Raw genomic sequence first — 16,266 nt, 5'->3', positions numbered from 1 at the left:
ACACCAACGGCATGGAATAACACCAGCAGGGTCCAATAACGAGTAATAGTCATGTGCATATTGCACGAAAAGAAAATGAGTCGTCCTATGAAGCATTCAGACAAGAAAATGAATCATCATTGTGAGTCGAGGGCATCTGTAATGCACGAGATGTTTGTCATCCATTTCACACGTCACCGAGATGGGTCTGTCTCGTCGATTTGCGCGCTGTCATTGTGACAAAGATGCTCCATACATCAAAACAAGACGATTGATGCTGTTGCTTGTGAGCGTTAACGTAGGAGTAGCACTCCTGCATCTCTTTTAATTGGAAGGAACAACTCTGCCACTCTTCATCCAAGCGTTCTATTAATCACCTTAATTGGTCATTTTGTATTGTCTGTATCGCTTCATTCGCCGTCACTCGAAAATAACATGAAGCAAATCATTCAGTGTTTCTGCTTAATAAACGTTTGTTAAGGCCGTTGTTCTGGCAGAGAGAGAGAGAGAGAGAAAAAAGTGCTCTCAGTAATTTTGACATGTTTCATCAACAAAAGCCCGAGGTGCTTCTGAGGAGGAAAATATGTCAGCTGGGCATCACAGCATTTTTTTTTTCCTCCCTTTGTCACGCGTCGTGTTTTATTTCAAGGATCCATTTTAACTGCACTCTGTCAGATCCTACTTTTACACTCCGCTTAAAATTAAGTGCTACGTTGAAAATGAAACACAGTGAGGCCTTCAAGGGGTGATGCAATCTGTTGCCGGTTAGAATTAGATTTTTTTTTTTCCCTCAACTTCCAAGTATCCCGACTTAGAGATTTTTTGAGATACGACGTCTCTCTCTCTCTCTTTCTCTCTCTCCCCCTCATCATCAGGTTTCACAATCTTGACACTTCCACATACGCAGCGACTTGCACCTCCTTAAGTACACAATAAAATGTGAGCCCCTCCCTTGCCTTGCTCTTACCCCATTATGAATCCACTTCATCAGCGCTTGTGCGGCGGGAGCGTGGTCTGCCTGACTGATTTTGGAGATCACAGGCGACGTGACGCCGTTGCACCCGGTTACAGCACGTACGACTGTTTTTTTTTTTTTCCCTCTTCTCCCGTCATGCGGCCATTTAACATTACAGCATATAAAACCTAACTATTTCACTAATCTTATTTCCTCACGTGGGAATAATGTCAAGCTTTTCAGACAGCAAAATAATAGCGGTCAGCTTGATCACTTTTGATTCCCAATTAGTTGGAGACAAAACCGGCGTGGATCGATTACTGACCCTTGTCGCACCCGATAAATATCATTTATAGTCTGAGGAAGGACCTTTAGTGGCCGGCTGACTTATGAGGCTTGTCAGTCAAGCTCCTTCCCGTCGGCTGAGCGAAATCTCTTTTAAATAACTGGGACAGACAATCCGGCTTCCAAGAAAGGAAACGCCACAGTGACCTTCCTTGGATTTCATTTCAAAACATCCAAACTGCATTTTGATATTGAGCTTCTCCCAACAGGCCTTTCCCTTAGATGAACAATAATCGAACGTTCTTGTTTTGATTAGCTTTTTTTTTTTTTCCCCACAGCAGTCCTTTAGTTGTGATTTTTTTTTTTCCATTTAGTTTCATGTCGATTTATCACTAGTCTCAAGAGTCCACGTGACTGCAAGTTAAAGTATTGCATGACAATTTAACCGAAACTGTATACTGGTCATGAAGTCATCTTATGGTGCTCTTTGGGAATGCGGAAGATGAAAGCAAAGTGTCAGATAAAAGATTTGAAGATAAAAGATGCTTGCGGGTGTAAAGAAAAAAAAAATTCAATGGGATGATTTTCATGCTTTTGCATCAGGCTGAGAGGGCCGGTAAATGGGGGAGACAGCCGGCTCTGAGTATTTAATTCCGAAAGGTCATGTTAGCTCTAAATGCAATGGGGGAAAGGGTGGGGGGGATGCTTTTATTCATCGCTCCGACTTGTGGAACTTGTTGAGCAGAGAGAAAGGTGCATAAAAGGGGATTTTAAAAAAAACAACAAAGAGAAACAACAATTCGCGCACACAAGAAATTTTTTTCCATAACGAGGCTCTTTGACTGGTAGCAGAATGTTATTAGTTATGTGGATGCACATTTGGGTAACCATTTATTTCAGTTGTTTATTTTACATTCCCACTCAAAGATAAAAAGAGAAATTCTGAAAATAATAATGAGTTGTATCAGTCACACTAATGCAGTGAAAGTTTTTTAATTATTCATCTTTTACACCCCAAACACTAAAAAAAATTGAACAGATATTAGTAGACATTTTATATACATATACAATATGTCAAATTTGCTGTTTCACATATATCCCTGCATTCCAAAGATGTATTTGTATTAACAATGACGCACAGCATGTGAAATGTGTTTGTGACAGCTGCTGAGCATGACTGACATATGGAACTGGCTGGCCATTATATATGCTGACAGTGGCACCCATTGAGTGGCACTTTTCACTCACTCTTTCTTTCTGGAAGCACTGACCTCGTTCCATATATAATATATGTATGGATATATATCTATATAGTTTGTATGAGTTTGATAACAGGCTCTGAGATGTGCCGTGACACTGCAGCTGTTCTCCCCTGCAGACTGTCACACGCAGTCACATTGAGTCAACACTCCTTTTCCGACTTGCTCGCCTTAATTTTCCGTTCTGTTTCTGCGAATTCCACCCTGTTCACTCTCATTCAGTCCTCCAGTATCTTTACGCCACATCTTTGTCTGCAGCCGCTCTTCTCTCTAATCTCCCTTTTTTTCCCCCAGCCTCCTGCTTGGCATCAAAGTAAGCCCTGCTCCTCGACAGGCGCCAGCTCACACGGCTTATATTCTTTGCCATTTCAACGGGAAAAAAGTTTATAGTAAGAAATGTTTAGGATTTTTTTTTTATTGCCATAGCAGAATCAATCAGTGACAGAGGGCACCGAAACCTAAAAGCTATTTATTTAATTTTGGGAATTACTTTAGGTGATATATACCAATATGATACTCAGAGTGACGGAAATCGAGATGATCGCATACAGATTTCAGTGATCGACAAAGCTTTACAATTTTTTTTATTAACAGACATGCTAATAAGTTTTAGAGATTAATTATTTGCACTGACTCAGAATCTGTCCTTTTTCATCAAAGTAATAAAAATAACCGTCATCAATCATAATCATAGTCAAATTGGGCTAGAAACAGTTTTTTTCTGAGCTATGAATTACAATGCGTTTTAAAATCCGTATTGTGCAAGGTTTAGAGCTCAAAAATTAGTAACAAAATAATGAGAATGTCTGCCTGCTATTTTTGCAACTCTCGTGACGTTCAGGAACATTTCTTTGCAATAACAACTGAAACTTTTGAGTCATTCCTGCAGCTCTGTCTCACTCCTCCCTGCCATAATAAACACAGCGAGGACTTTATGTACGGTCCACTTCTGTCAACCACGGTTAGTTTGTGCTAGTTATATTCAGCGTAAGCCTGATCATCGGCATCTTGACATCGGTGGTCTCAGGCTGAAGAATGTCATCATCCATGAGCAAATACGTGGAGAAATTTGCCCCCTGCGGCCAAATTTTGAGTCGGTCAAATCAGAGCTACAAATGCAGCTCGTGTGGTTAGCAGCACGATCGTCACTTGTTTTCCCAAGAGGGATCAACCAACAGTCTCGTAATTGGCCTATCATGGTCGACCTCAGGTGTTTTATTGACTGTAATTGCGCTCATATGTGTCGGCCCGCCGCCGCCGCTGTGCGCAAATGCCAGCTCGATGATATTTTTACACATATACAGTGCAACAGAGTATATATATATTTTTTCCCACACACTAATGGCATCTTTAGCACGGCCGTTTCCATGGGAACCGAGTTGCCACGGAAACACTGCATGTCTCTTTGAATTAGAAACGTCTCCTCCTATCCCCTCACGCCGTCCTGTCTGTCCCTCTTTCACTTTTCGCCATCTTGACTCGTACCTAGTTGACAGGCCAGCTGCTGTCAGTCACAACCACTTGAGGAAGACGTGAACCCCCCCCCCCCCCCCCCCCCCCCCCTCAACCCCCAAAAAGGCAAAATAGAGGAAAAGTATCCAACTTGTGTTGCATTTGTATTTTCCAGGAACATAAAATACTCTTGAGAGAGGCCAGGAGTGTTTTTTGTTCAAGTTGGAACAGGAAGAATGACAAAAGATAACAATGACAAAAGACGTTCTAAGAATTGAAGAGCAGGAAGATTGAAAAACAGATGGAGGAGAGAGGAGGGGGGCGACATATATGACAAGGTAGGATGGAGACGGCTGATGAAAAGGATGATTGATTCTCCCGTATCAGTAACCACACGACCACTCTTATCCTGATTTCATCCAATTCATTTATTTCCATGTTGCTTGTGTGCAGCCAAGAGGAGATAAGCACGTGAAGGAAAGAAAATGAGCAGGAGCCACCAGTGAATGGAGTTATGTAGGGTGAGCTTCCAAATGAGAGCTGGGAGGGAATCACATTCATCCCCCAGGTGGTGATGAATTTCTGGAAACACATGAGGGATGCGCCGCGAGGGGAGAGGACGAGGTGAAAAGATGCAGGAAAGGAGCAAAAATCACGTCATGACAAGGTTTTGAACCTTGTGGCTCAAATTGCACTGTGCACTTGACTCCAGCGTGCACCTCTTGCCTCAGGTGTTCAGAGAGACGGATGACATGGATGGCAGACAGGAACAGGAAGGAGGGATGATAAGTACTTGCCTTCCTTTCTTTATTAAAGAGGGTTAGGGTTAGTGTTAGGGTTAGGGGTTTTTTGACAATAAGATTTAACATTGGGATATGAATTAAGCAGCAAAATGTTGCCAGCCAATCACAACAATCAAATTGAGTGCAGTTGAATTTTAAATAATCGATTTGCTTCGAAGGGGTGAAAGGCAGAAATATCTTGAGGGTGCTATTGGTTTTCCAGCCCCCCCCCCCCCCCCTCCTATCTAGATAAAGAGGAGTTTATTTTCTCTTTTCACCGTTTTAACTTGCAGGGGAACCTTTGCCCTCTGGCCAGATTGCCAATGCCAGGGTCCTGCTCGTCAAGCTTAAGCTGTTTTCTTTGAACCGGAAAGTAGCCAGCGAAGAAAATGATTTGAACAGAGAAAAATGAAAATACAGCTCTCCCACTTTTATTTGAGAAATGTTCTCTGTCTGTCGTAAATCATGGATTGACGCCTTGCCGCCACCCTAGAATTTAACAACAAATGCTTTGTCTTACTTGTGAAGCAGAAGTTATGATTTGTGTCATGGAGTAAGTTTATTGTTATTGCTGATTTTTTCTGTTAAAAAAAAAACCCTCATGCACTTGGGATATCTTTAGGCTCTTTGACTTGAACTGCTACGAGACTGCAGTATGCTGATGAGAGGCGGCATTTTTACACAACTACTTTGTTTTTGCATATTTAGTCGAATCAAAGTGCCTGAAGCATCTGTGTGAAAGTGGCTTATTTGGAGATCACACAATCCGCCTAATTTAAGATGATTACATGCTTGGAAACTACCATCTTTTTCATGTAAATTTTGAAGCTTAAATGTAAAATATTTCCAAGTGCCTTGAGGTGCATTTACAGAGACTGAAACCTTCATTTATGTTAGAAACGGTTTTATCGACTAATTATCATCACATTATCAATGATCGACTGTCATATTCATGTCCGCAGATTAGTATACTAACCAGCTTTTTATCTTTACACCTCCTTCCAAGCTTTCTTTCCAGTGTGGGAAGTGTTGAAACCCTGAAACCCTTAAAAAATGAAATGATTATGACAATTTTGCTTTCTAGAAGTCCAAACACTGAGTCATGCTCATGACTAATAGTTTATTTCAATAACGAAAGAAAGTGAAGTACATTGACAATAATACAATATAACATAACATAACATAACATAACATAACATAACATAACATAACATAACATAACATAACATAACATAACATAACATAACATAACATAACATAATATAATATAATATCCATCCATAATAATATAATATAACATAACATAACATAACATAACATAACATAACATAACATAACAATATAATTTATTCATTGGTTTGAATTTATTCTGGAGTGGGGAAAACAGACATTACAACAAAAAAAAATGTCAGAATGCGTGTATGATAGAACACACTCAATTCCAAGAAGTGCAGTTGCACTATAGTGCTGAGAGTGTTGGTTTTCATTTCATGTGTGACTAACTGTTATCCAAACTGTTGACGGGGGTGATTTGGATGCGCTTGAATAGAAGCGGGCCGAGTAAAGCCTTGCCATCATCTCTGACTGTGTGACAAGCTCACCTTCACTACTCGGAGCAAAGTAGAGAATGAGTTCCATGTGGGTGATATCTTCGTCGCTGCACAAATTTGGACTCTTGGAGAATACGATGACATGCAAGTCAATATAGTATCTATACCTCTTTTTCTTTCTTCCATTTATGTTTTTCTGAAACAGACATCCGGTTGCAACTGGGTCGCACGGGTCATAGCTAATTGGTTGTGCGGCTAGTTTCGATTGGCGCTATCTTTCCCAATCAGTATACACGGCTCCCACGTGTCAGTGATTAATTACCTGCATTGCCGCCAGTGCAAACGAGCATAATCAACTCTTCACGAAGGCGCTTTCCATTAACTGGCGAGGCCAAGGGTAACGCTGAATTGACTCCCCCGCTTGTCTTAGCAGGATTTGCTCTTTTTGAAGGGATTGTTAGTTTAATTCACCTTTTATTGCCATGAGGGAGGGAGGGGCTATCTTTATTGAGTTTGAAGACAGCAGAGGGAATATTTAAGTGCGCTTCCTGTCAATGTACGTTACTGGCATAAATAGAAACACAAAGATACTTTTTTCAATTTATAAAAAATAAAAACATTTTATCTAGTTCTTTTCAAAGATACTTTTTACTTTAAGATACTTTGTTCTAGATAAAACAACAAGATTGTTGCCACTGAAATGAGTTTCCTCCGCATGGTTTGGATTGCCTCTCATGCAATACGGAATATGTTCTTTTCCATGTTCCATTTCCCTGAAGGGCTCCTGAGAGATGTTTAACTTCTTCAGCTGCCTCTTTCAGTGTAGTAGGAACATATCCGAAATCATGAGAGAAGATCAGCACACGTTTAAAATGTAACCCTTGAAAAAGATTGTGTAGAAAGTTGAAAATGTCCTGCGTCAACCAATACAAAAAAAACGTTCTTCTCATTTCAAGTGTTCCTCTTAACAAGCTTTACTTCCCTGTGCAACATTTTGGGCTTGAATGACACCATGTCAGGAGTGTAACAATGGGCGATTGAATAGGGCATTTAATTGCTTCCTTCTCGTGGTGTGCACAGTCACAATGGAGGTGACTGTTCACTGGTCATTGCACGTTTGTAAATGAGGTTGACACGGTTTCAAGACAAAGAGATTAATTAGCGCTCATTAGGCAGTCAGTTGATTACAAGCCAGTAGTTGGTGGCACACAATAGAGGATGTCATGGCTTCTTTTGGAGAGGTAAATAGGAAGCCTTGGCTGTGGCTTGGACTGGCAGAGACAGTGGCAGATAAATGCATAAATCCATCATGCTTTTTTTTACTTACCCTAAAAAAAAGGAATAAAATTGCTTAAAGCGTATTTGAATAATTATACGACTGCAATCCAGATGGCCTAGGTCTTGTGAATTTCTGATTTTTAGAAAAATTACAAACCCCTCCCTTTTGATTGTGAATTATTGATCAGAATAGTTTTGAATGACTCATTTCTGGCCCAATTATGTATTTGCTTGTGAATTTGACCAAATATTATTGCTATTTTTAACCAAAGAATTAATTATTGAAATCCAATTGGATGTGTACGTATTGAAAAAATTCAGGGCCTGCACCTCACAATTGACCAAATTTCTCGCAATCAAGTCGTCTATAATCTCTGTATTTAATTTCATAAAGTATCAGGATTATTCAGGCTTTACTAATGAACAGCCAAACAAAGAACCTCAACTCCAATTGGGTGCTGGACCATGAAATATCTTTACCTAAATTAAAATAATTTGTAATGATGTTAATTCACACACAAACAGATGCACACACCAAGTCCTAATTTTTATTACACACACACACGCGCGCAGACGCTGGAGAAACAGTCCCACTGCGGGAGTGAATCATATTTCACCGCTTCACCAATCATTTCCTGGACAGAAATAGCAACATGTCATTCAATCAGGACGTTATAGGATGTTTAAAATGGGAAGCTGAGAGTCTTTTGAAACGGGGTCAATGATAATTAAACAGATGAATATGAGATTAAATAACAGTGGGCTACTGTGTGTGTGTGTGTGTTTTATTTGAAATATGGTGGCGGGTTCACGCTGGGAACGATTGACAGCAATGGCTGCGCGCTGACTGTGAGGAGGGGAAGACAGAGGGAAGAAGATGAAAGGAGGCGAAAGACGAGTGTGATGAAGTGGAAAAGCTGATTGTTGCCCGGGCGCTATGCGCACACTGCCGTTTTGTGTGTCACGATGTGAGCGTGTCTGTGAGTTCTTAGCATTTGCCTGTGTTGTCAAGCACTCTCTCTCTTTCTCTCTCTCCCCAATCCGCTCCCACCAGAGCTTGTTGAGCATCGGGCTGATACGTTGCTGTTCCCCTTGCAAATCTAATTGGAGACAGGCTTTCATAGGCATGACATGGAGATGAGTTGCCAAATCCTTTCAGGCCCTCAGCACTGTACAGTGACGCAGCAGGACGATCCCTGACAGTCTTAATGGCTCTATGCCGCCTTCAAAAGAATTGGGGAAGTAGAACTTGAAAAACCCGACCTTAAAGTCTTTCTAGCGGATGGTAACGTTTACAATGATGGCGAATATTAGTTTGGTTTGTGGTAAAACTTTTTTGAACATTATGGGCAAGTCTCACGCAAAGCACGGTCTAACTGTATGCAAACGGGCGTTTGCGCCGTTGTGGATGTGAACACAGCCTATGGTTGCGGTGGTTGCTCGCACAAAAGTTGAAACATGCCTCCCTGAGTGATGATTTGTGTATGGTGTAACGTTGGCATATTCAGCACAGCCATTCTGAGCGTATTGAAATTTAAAAGGCACGTTTGATCTCGCTGACGTGAGAATGAAGAGGTGGCAAGATGTAAGAGAATTTTTATCTGCAAGAACCACCAAAGTGACAGAACATTAATTGGTCACAACTTGCTCCATGCTAGCGTCGACTTGAAAGTAAATCAGTGGCAATGCCCTCCTTCTGACCTGTTTGTGTATATCAGATTGTCTCTACGTACGTAGTTAATTATGTCAGTATTGTATCTGTTTTGTTGTGTAGAATACATTTTTTATTGGTTTTCAAGAACATTCCACACAAGCTGGTTGAGGTAGTCCCAGTTTTGACACCTAAACTGACTTTTGAGCATAGAAGCATCGTTGTTCGGATCATTCTTACTTGTCCAGACTATTAAAAAAAAAAAAAAAACAACAGCAAAACTTTTGGACATTAATCCGTCACACTGAGACATCGGTAGACTTTAAAGCACGGCAGACTTAAAACCACGACACCGCAATAATCCGGTCAGGATGAGACGAAACAGTGCATTAAAAGGCGTGCGTGGAACAGATCGCTATCGCAGTCCTTCGTCTTAGATGTGCTGATGAAAAGGATGCACAGGATCAAGTGTACTTGCGACTCGGAGACGAGCTACACACTGCATGACAAGAACCATGGCTTTTCTTTCTTTCTTTCCATGTCCCATTCATCAGCAGCTTGCAAAGACATTTTCCCCCCGAGCAAAATAGCAAATAAACACTGTTGGGGAAATGGATATGGTAAATGGGGGGAAAAAAAAATCTGAAAAAAACAAATCAATTGTCTGGCCTGGGGGGGTCCAAGAATTTAATCAGGAGCCAGTGCCCCCACGGCCCCCCCTCTAGCTCCGCCAGTGCAGCACAACTCGTACATTATTTTAATCTTGATCCTCCAACACATCTGACTAATTAACTAATTTTTGGAGGAGTGATGCCAGGGCCAAAGAAGAGGTTTGTATCCATCACTGGGAGAGAATGTATTTAAAATTTGTCTCTTATCCAAATCTGGATTGTTTTGCCCTGGTGAGATTCATCACTCTGTTGAGTACCATCCTCGTTACGTAAATAAGTTTGTTTCACAAAAATCCATGGCTCGTTTTTCTAATAAATTGAATCCAACCCACTCGTTAGAAGTTTAGTCAAAATGAGGGAGCCGGAAAATGAAGTGACAAACCTCTTAGCTGGCCTCCTCGTATAATTACTCTGCATGTATGCGTCTGAGAGATGCAAGGAAAAAGTAGATGGGCTCTAACTGTGCCCTATAGGATTCACACATTCGTGACATGAACTAATGAGCTGTAGAACATGAGGCAAAAAAAGGAGCATACAGAGGAATTGGATAATAGGAATAGGGGCGCGGGTCAGAGGTACCAAAGGAAAAAATGTATCACTGACGCCATTTGAGTAGCGTGTAAGAATTAAACAGCAATAATGATCTTTGAAAGTATAATAAAAAAAATTGTAATCTGAGAAGGAGCAGGTTAAGTGGTGACCTTATGATCCCACTGAATGGCAGGTTTTGATCTGAAGAGTTATTACACCTCTCAGCTCCTTCTTTTTTTTTTTTTTACACAATCAGGAAAAAAAAAAGTGACAGTCAGGAAACGATGACAACTTAAGCAGCTTGAGCTGGTAATGGAGAGAGTGAGTAAGTGGGAGGAAATGAAAAGGCAGCCCAGTAACCCAAGGAGGAATGCGTGTGTGTGTGCGCGACGTCACTGGCTCAACATGTCACCAAGAGGAAATACAGAAAGGTCAGCTGTGACAAAACGATTGATCCCGCAGGACAATTAAAATGGCTAAATCACAGTGTAGAAAGTGCTGCGGCGTATGCTGGATAGACAAATGGAGATGCCGTCATGCACTCGTTTAAAATATGTGCCAAAATGTAATCGTGAAGGGGTTTTCTCATTCATCCATTCATCGTTTTTTTCTCAATGGACTGCAACTGGACTGTTGTGGTTGTCTTGAAAGATGTTTCACCATTCATCTGAGCAGGCTTCATCTGTTCATGCAGCAAGAACCGGTCCTAAATAAACCTGACTGTCATAGGTTGATCAAATGATTTATGAAATAAATCATCCCGCTAGTTGTATTGTGTATATATAATTTGATTTTTAAGACAGCCTGCAGGTTTGATCAGAATCAACGATATTGGCCAAGCGTGTCACTGGATAATAAAAAAGCAGGGTGGTGTCCAAGAGAAAATTTGAGTTGTCCAACACCCAAGGCAAAAGTTGATCTCACAACAGATGCAAATCACGTGTTAACTCTCCCTCAATTTGCTTGTACAACCCCCAGCACCTTTTTTTTTTTCCACACTGCCAATCCTTTCACCCTCTCTTGACACTGCGGTGTTGGCGCCTCATTACTGTGAAAAGTAGGTAGCAGATCATTTCTGTCCCTGTGGCAGAAAAAGTACGGGGGGGTACGGAAGTTGGGGGTCCAATGTGATGTATTGTGCCTGATGAGCGCTCACTCTCTTGTACGATTCACACATTTGACCGATGGTCCACGTCGATACATGCATGCATGCTATGCACATACATGCAAGCGCAAACATTTCATTGCGCATAAATGTTTACATTATGTTTAGACCAATTAAGAACATTTAAGATTTTCCCTTGACACCCGTATGATCCATCCATCCATCCATCCATCCGTCCGTCCGTCCGTCCGTCCGTCCGTCCGTCCGTCCGTCCATCCATCCATCCATCCATCCATCCATCCAACCTAAATAATTAAAAACTTCAGTTTTGACTGAAACTCAAAAATGTAGTCATTTACCTCATTTAACTAGCCGAGAAAAAAAATACTGGAAATACTGGATGACATTAAAGTGTGCACTTCTACCTAATGAAGTGTGCAGCAAAGTGCTGCATATAAGCTCCGGGCAAATAAGCATAGTAATTCTCCCCATTTTCAATTTTCCAGGAAGCCTGCAGTGGTTGAATCACTTAAATCAAAGCATTCATCTGAACAATTCATTTTATTTGTAGCGTGCTTCTCAAAGTCCTTAAAGGTGCTTTGTCTTCCGCGTATATGTACGCATCAGTGTGTCGACACTCCTCCGCTGCGCATCTTCAGAAGCAGAGTGCATCCTCGGTGTGCCGGACAGCAAAAACAGCAGTCAGTCTTGTCGCTCCGGTCGTCAGCCGCTGTCACACCGAAGACCCCTGACATGATGCCGCTCTCATTACAGCCCCTCTGCCATGTCGCCTCCAGTCACTTACACCTCATGAATAATCCATCTCGACTCTCGCGTCTTGATGAGTCGCTTGGCGCTTTTGACATGGATGGCTGACCCTGCCCTGATTCAAAGCACCAGACGACACTTCCTTCGCTTCCTTTTTCTCGCACTCCTCTGTTGTAATACTTGTGAAGGCTGTGTTGACAATATGGAGTAATTTGACCCTAAAATAGAAACTTCAGAATCCTTTTGAGGGGACACTGACAGCAAATAGTGCCTCTAGTAATTCATGGAATAGTTCCCTTTGGAGTCAGGTCACGTTCAAGAAGATTGGGTCAAAAAGGAATGTTGGTTTTAGCAATATGAAGACTGTTTGAAATCTGTTTTTTGTTTTGCTAAAAATCCATATTTGTCTTTACATAACTGACAGTCAGGCAATTGGGCATTATTTAAATTGCTGTCGCCGTGGAAATGTTACAAGTAATAAAGTCACTTCAAGTCTGCTGGCAATGGCATTAGAATTCAGTCTACACCGTTTTTTTTGTTACCAACACCCCGATGAAAGCCGCTGGCCTAATACAGGTTGATCTTTTTAACGTTTGAAGAAGCTTTATAAATTAAGCTTGATACATTTACAAGATCTGAGTGTGACGCACTTTGCCATATTGGAAACACAGAGGTATAGCATCCATTTTAATATGAATAAAATTATCTATTATGTTATCTACATTTATTCCAGAGGAGCACAGTCACTGTGCATGTGTCATAATTATCTGTCTTCTACTTCCCCTTTCTTGCTGGTGGACTTTGTTAGCTAATTGGCTCTCCGTCTCTCGTTTCCAGGACGACAACTCCATGTTTTTCCAATTCGGCCCGTCGATCGAGCAGCAGGCCTCGGTCATGTTGAATATCATGGAGGAGTATGACTGGTACATCTTCTCCATAGTGACCACATACTACCCAGGATACCAGGACTTTGTCAATAAGGTGAGCAAAGAGTTGTAGCATGCTCACTCTAAGTGGTTACGCTAAGCCTGAGAAGCAAACGCAGTAGGTGGCTATGCCACCTGTCTGCTACATTTTCATCACAGTGAAGAAGCTGCCTTTGGAAATGAACATCAGTTCCGAACAAGTCGGGGGTCAGTGAGGAATATCATTTCATGGAAAGAACATTTATTTCTATTTGAACGAAGCAGTTATTATCTGTCGCTTTGGAGCGCATTACAGGAGTGCTTTCATTTAATGTGTTTCTCCCCCCCCCAGCTGTAGAATCTGCTGATGTGTGTAAATGTGCATGCTTTTTACCCGCACCCTATTTTGTAATATTTCTCAGTTGATATGATGAAGTGGTTCCTTACAAAAGGCTGCCAAAGCGGAGGGACCTGATCGTTTGGGTTCAAAGAATAATTTCCAGCTTTTAAAAAAGATAAGGTTGGCAGACTTTGATGTAAATGGACCCGCACGTACCGTTCCCTCATTGCTTTAATGGAAAACGCAGAGCAGCTGAACATTTAGTTTTTTTCTAAATAGAGCTGCTCACTGAGGCTGGAGGCTGCTTATCTCCCGGGCCGAGCAGAGACTTTTTCAAGGCGATGCTATGAGACTCTGAGTAATGCACAACATCAGCCATACACTTGATAGTTGCGTAACAAAACAAAAAAAAAAGTTCGACTTACAACTGGGTTGGTTGCTGAAGTCAGCAACTATCCAGCAGATTTCTCTGTCAAAACTTTCAATGTTAAAAAAAAAAAAAATAGCTGCCTTTTGTTACTCTGCTACTGCAAACCATTAAATCTTCATCTCTTTTCCATCAAGGTCCGCAGTACCATCGACAATAGCTTTGTAGGCTGGGAGCTGGAGGAAGTCCTCCTGCTGGACATGTCAGTGGATGACGGTGACTCCAAAATCCAGAACCAATTGAAGAAACTGCAGAGTCCCGTCATCCTTCTGTACTGCACAAAAGAGGAGGCCAGCACCATCTTCGAGGTGGCTCATTCTGTGGGTCTCACCGGTTATGGCTTCACTTGGATCGTTCCCTCACTGGTGGCTGGAGATGCAGACCACGTACCCTCTGTTTTCCCAATAGGTAAGCTTACAACTCATCGATGTCATTTTTTAACTCCAATAGGGCAGAGATCACACTACCTTTACATTTTATGACCCATATAAATTTTTTCCCAATAAATGTAACACCAGTAATATGAGTAATATTAATCGCAAAGTCGCTACATGCCTCAAATGCTTTCGCTGACAAAATCAGGGAGGTCAGCCGGGATTTAACCAAACCGACTTAGCTTCGACCATTCTGCGTTCTGTTTAGCACAGTGTTATGGTCCTAGAGGGAATTTTTGGGGCGGGTCGTTTGAGAAATTCACACAGACACATTTTATAATTTCATAGATAAGTAAAACACAGATTGGACAAGCAGCAGCCGTTGACAGCAGTGAAGTCAAGCTGGCTCCATTCCACTGAATTTGGAAATAAAATGCAAACCAGCCAAAGCACCATAACCCCTAAAATGTTCCAGTTTATGGGTGAGAGAAATGCATGCAGACATCAGTGCTTCCTCACGCTTGGATAGCCAAGCATAACAAAATGAGCTGAGGGCTGAACCACACTCTCACAAAGTATTTCATTCATGTGCTCCTCTTGAGGAAAGAAAAAAACATATCCATACATATTAGCATATGAATACATCCTATTAAAGCTTTGAGAGTGCTGTACACAGTTTTTCATTAATTTCCTGTCATTACACCTCTTCTGAGACTGGCACTCAAATTTCCAGGGGCTGGCTAAATTATTTGGATGTCTACTCCTCTTAAAAATCGACCTGCTGCATTTTTCCAATCATGTGTACACTCTCACTTTCTGTGCTTTTTTTTTTTTTACATCAAACTGAAATTTTAAGGTTATTATCCTTATACATCAAGAGTGTCAAACTCATTTTTGTCGCAGGCCGCATCATAGTTTCCTTCGGAGGGCCATTATAACTGTCAACCCAAATAAATGTATGAACGTCTCATATTATATACAGTATAGGCTACACAACAGTTTTGAAATCAGACTAGTAAGAACTGTTCAAATAAAAAAAAAAGAATGGTAATAAAACTTGCTAGCACCATCTCTATTTTTTAAAAGTGAAGATAATTAGCAATTTCATATTGACACATAAAGTTGATGCACAATTTCTCTTCGCCGGCCAAATATAATTACACAATGGGCCAAATTAGGCCCGCAGGCCAGAGTTTGACACCCATGGATCCATTCCTACCACTGCCTCTTCCATCATATCATGTCCTCCACGCAGGGTTGATATCGGTGTCATACGACGAGTGGGATTACAACATCGAAGCCCGGGTGCGTGATGCAGTCGCCGTCATTGCCACGGCGACGTCCACCATGATACTGGATCGGGGGCCTCACACCCTCATAAAATCCAGCTGCTTCGGGACCCTTGACAAGAAGAACATCAACACTGGCCACTCCAAGGAAATACTCAGGTGGGCAAGATTTTTCTTTGATTGTCATAAGGTGACAATCTAGTGATTTGTGGGACCAACAAGTTTCTAAAGAGATCAAATCATGTTGTCATGCATAGAGCAGGCTGATCAATAACAGGTAAAATCATACGAATTGGAATCCAAGTACAGCAGAAATAAATCATAGTCGGACTTTCATTGCCTGGAGCAGAGTTAACAATCGATGCGGTGCAGCAACAACACGCGTGTGCTTCACCAAGTCCTCAGACGCACACACACGGCACCACACCCAAAGAAACCGTGTTAAGCAGGATAATAAAACCTTTTCACCGCACATACGAGAAACAAAAAGCATTCTTTGTTCTCCTCACGTGAACATCCTTGTTTTGCCTTTTGGCTCGTTACAGAAAAGCAGGAGCGCTGCTGTTTAATAATTCATTCCAGTTTAAATTCATGGGCAATGTTAACACTGTTCTCACCTTTCCACTGCGGGACAAGCACATTTGCCAGAAAGATTCATACAAACA

The 16,266-nt window shown here is 41.5% G+C and overlaps 1 protein-coding gene across 5 annotated transcripts in view; it reads left to right on the top strand.

The window, feature by feature from the left end:
* The window catches only part of grin2bb (glutamate receptor, ionotropic, N-methyl D-aspartate 2B, genome duplicate b), a 53,591-nt gene that overhangs the window by 16,564 nt on the left and 20,761 nt on the right, over positions 1-16,266 (top strand). For all 5 annotated transcript variants that reach the window (XM_088373163.1, XM_088373161.1, XM_088373164.1 and 2 more), the window contains 3 exons: positions 13,104-13,247; positions 14,076-14,346; positions 15,568-15,760. In XM_088373163.1, coding sequence (XP_088229289.1) covers positions 13,104-13,247; positions 14,076-14,346; positions 15,568-15,760 — 608 coding nt within the window. The remainder of the gene's footprint in view (positions 1-13,103; positions 13,248-14,075; positions 14,347-15,567; positions 15,761-16,266) is intronic.

This window comes from Syngnathus floridae, chromosome 4 (genome assembly GCF_059516105.1).
Source record: "Syngnathus floridae isolate MCC-2025c chromosome 4, RoL_Sflo_1.0, whole genome shotgun sequence".
NCBI classification, from domain to species: domain Eukaryota; kingdom Metazoa; phylum Chordata; class Actinopteri; order Syngnathiformes; family Syngnathidae; genus Syngnathus; species Syngnathus floridae.
Note: the sequence above shows the minus strand (reverse complement) of the source record. Positions and strands in the feature narration are given on the sequence as shown.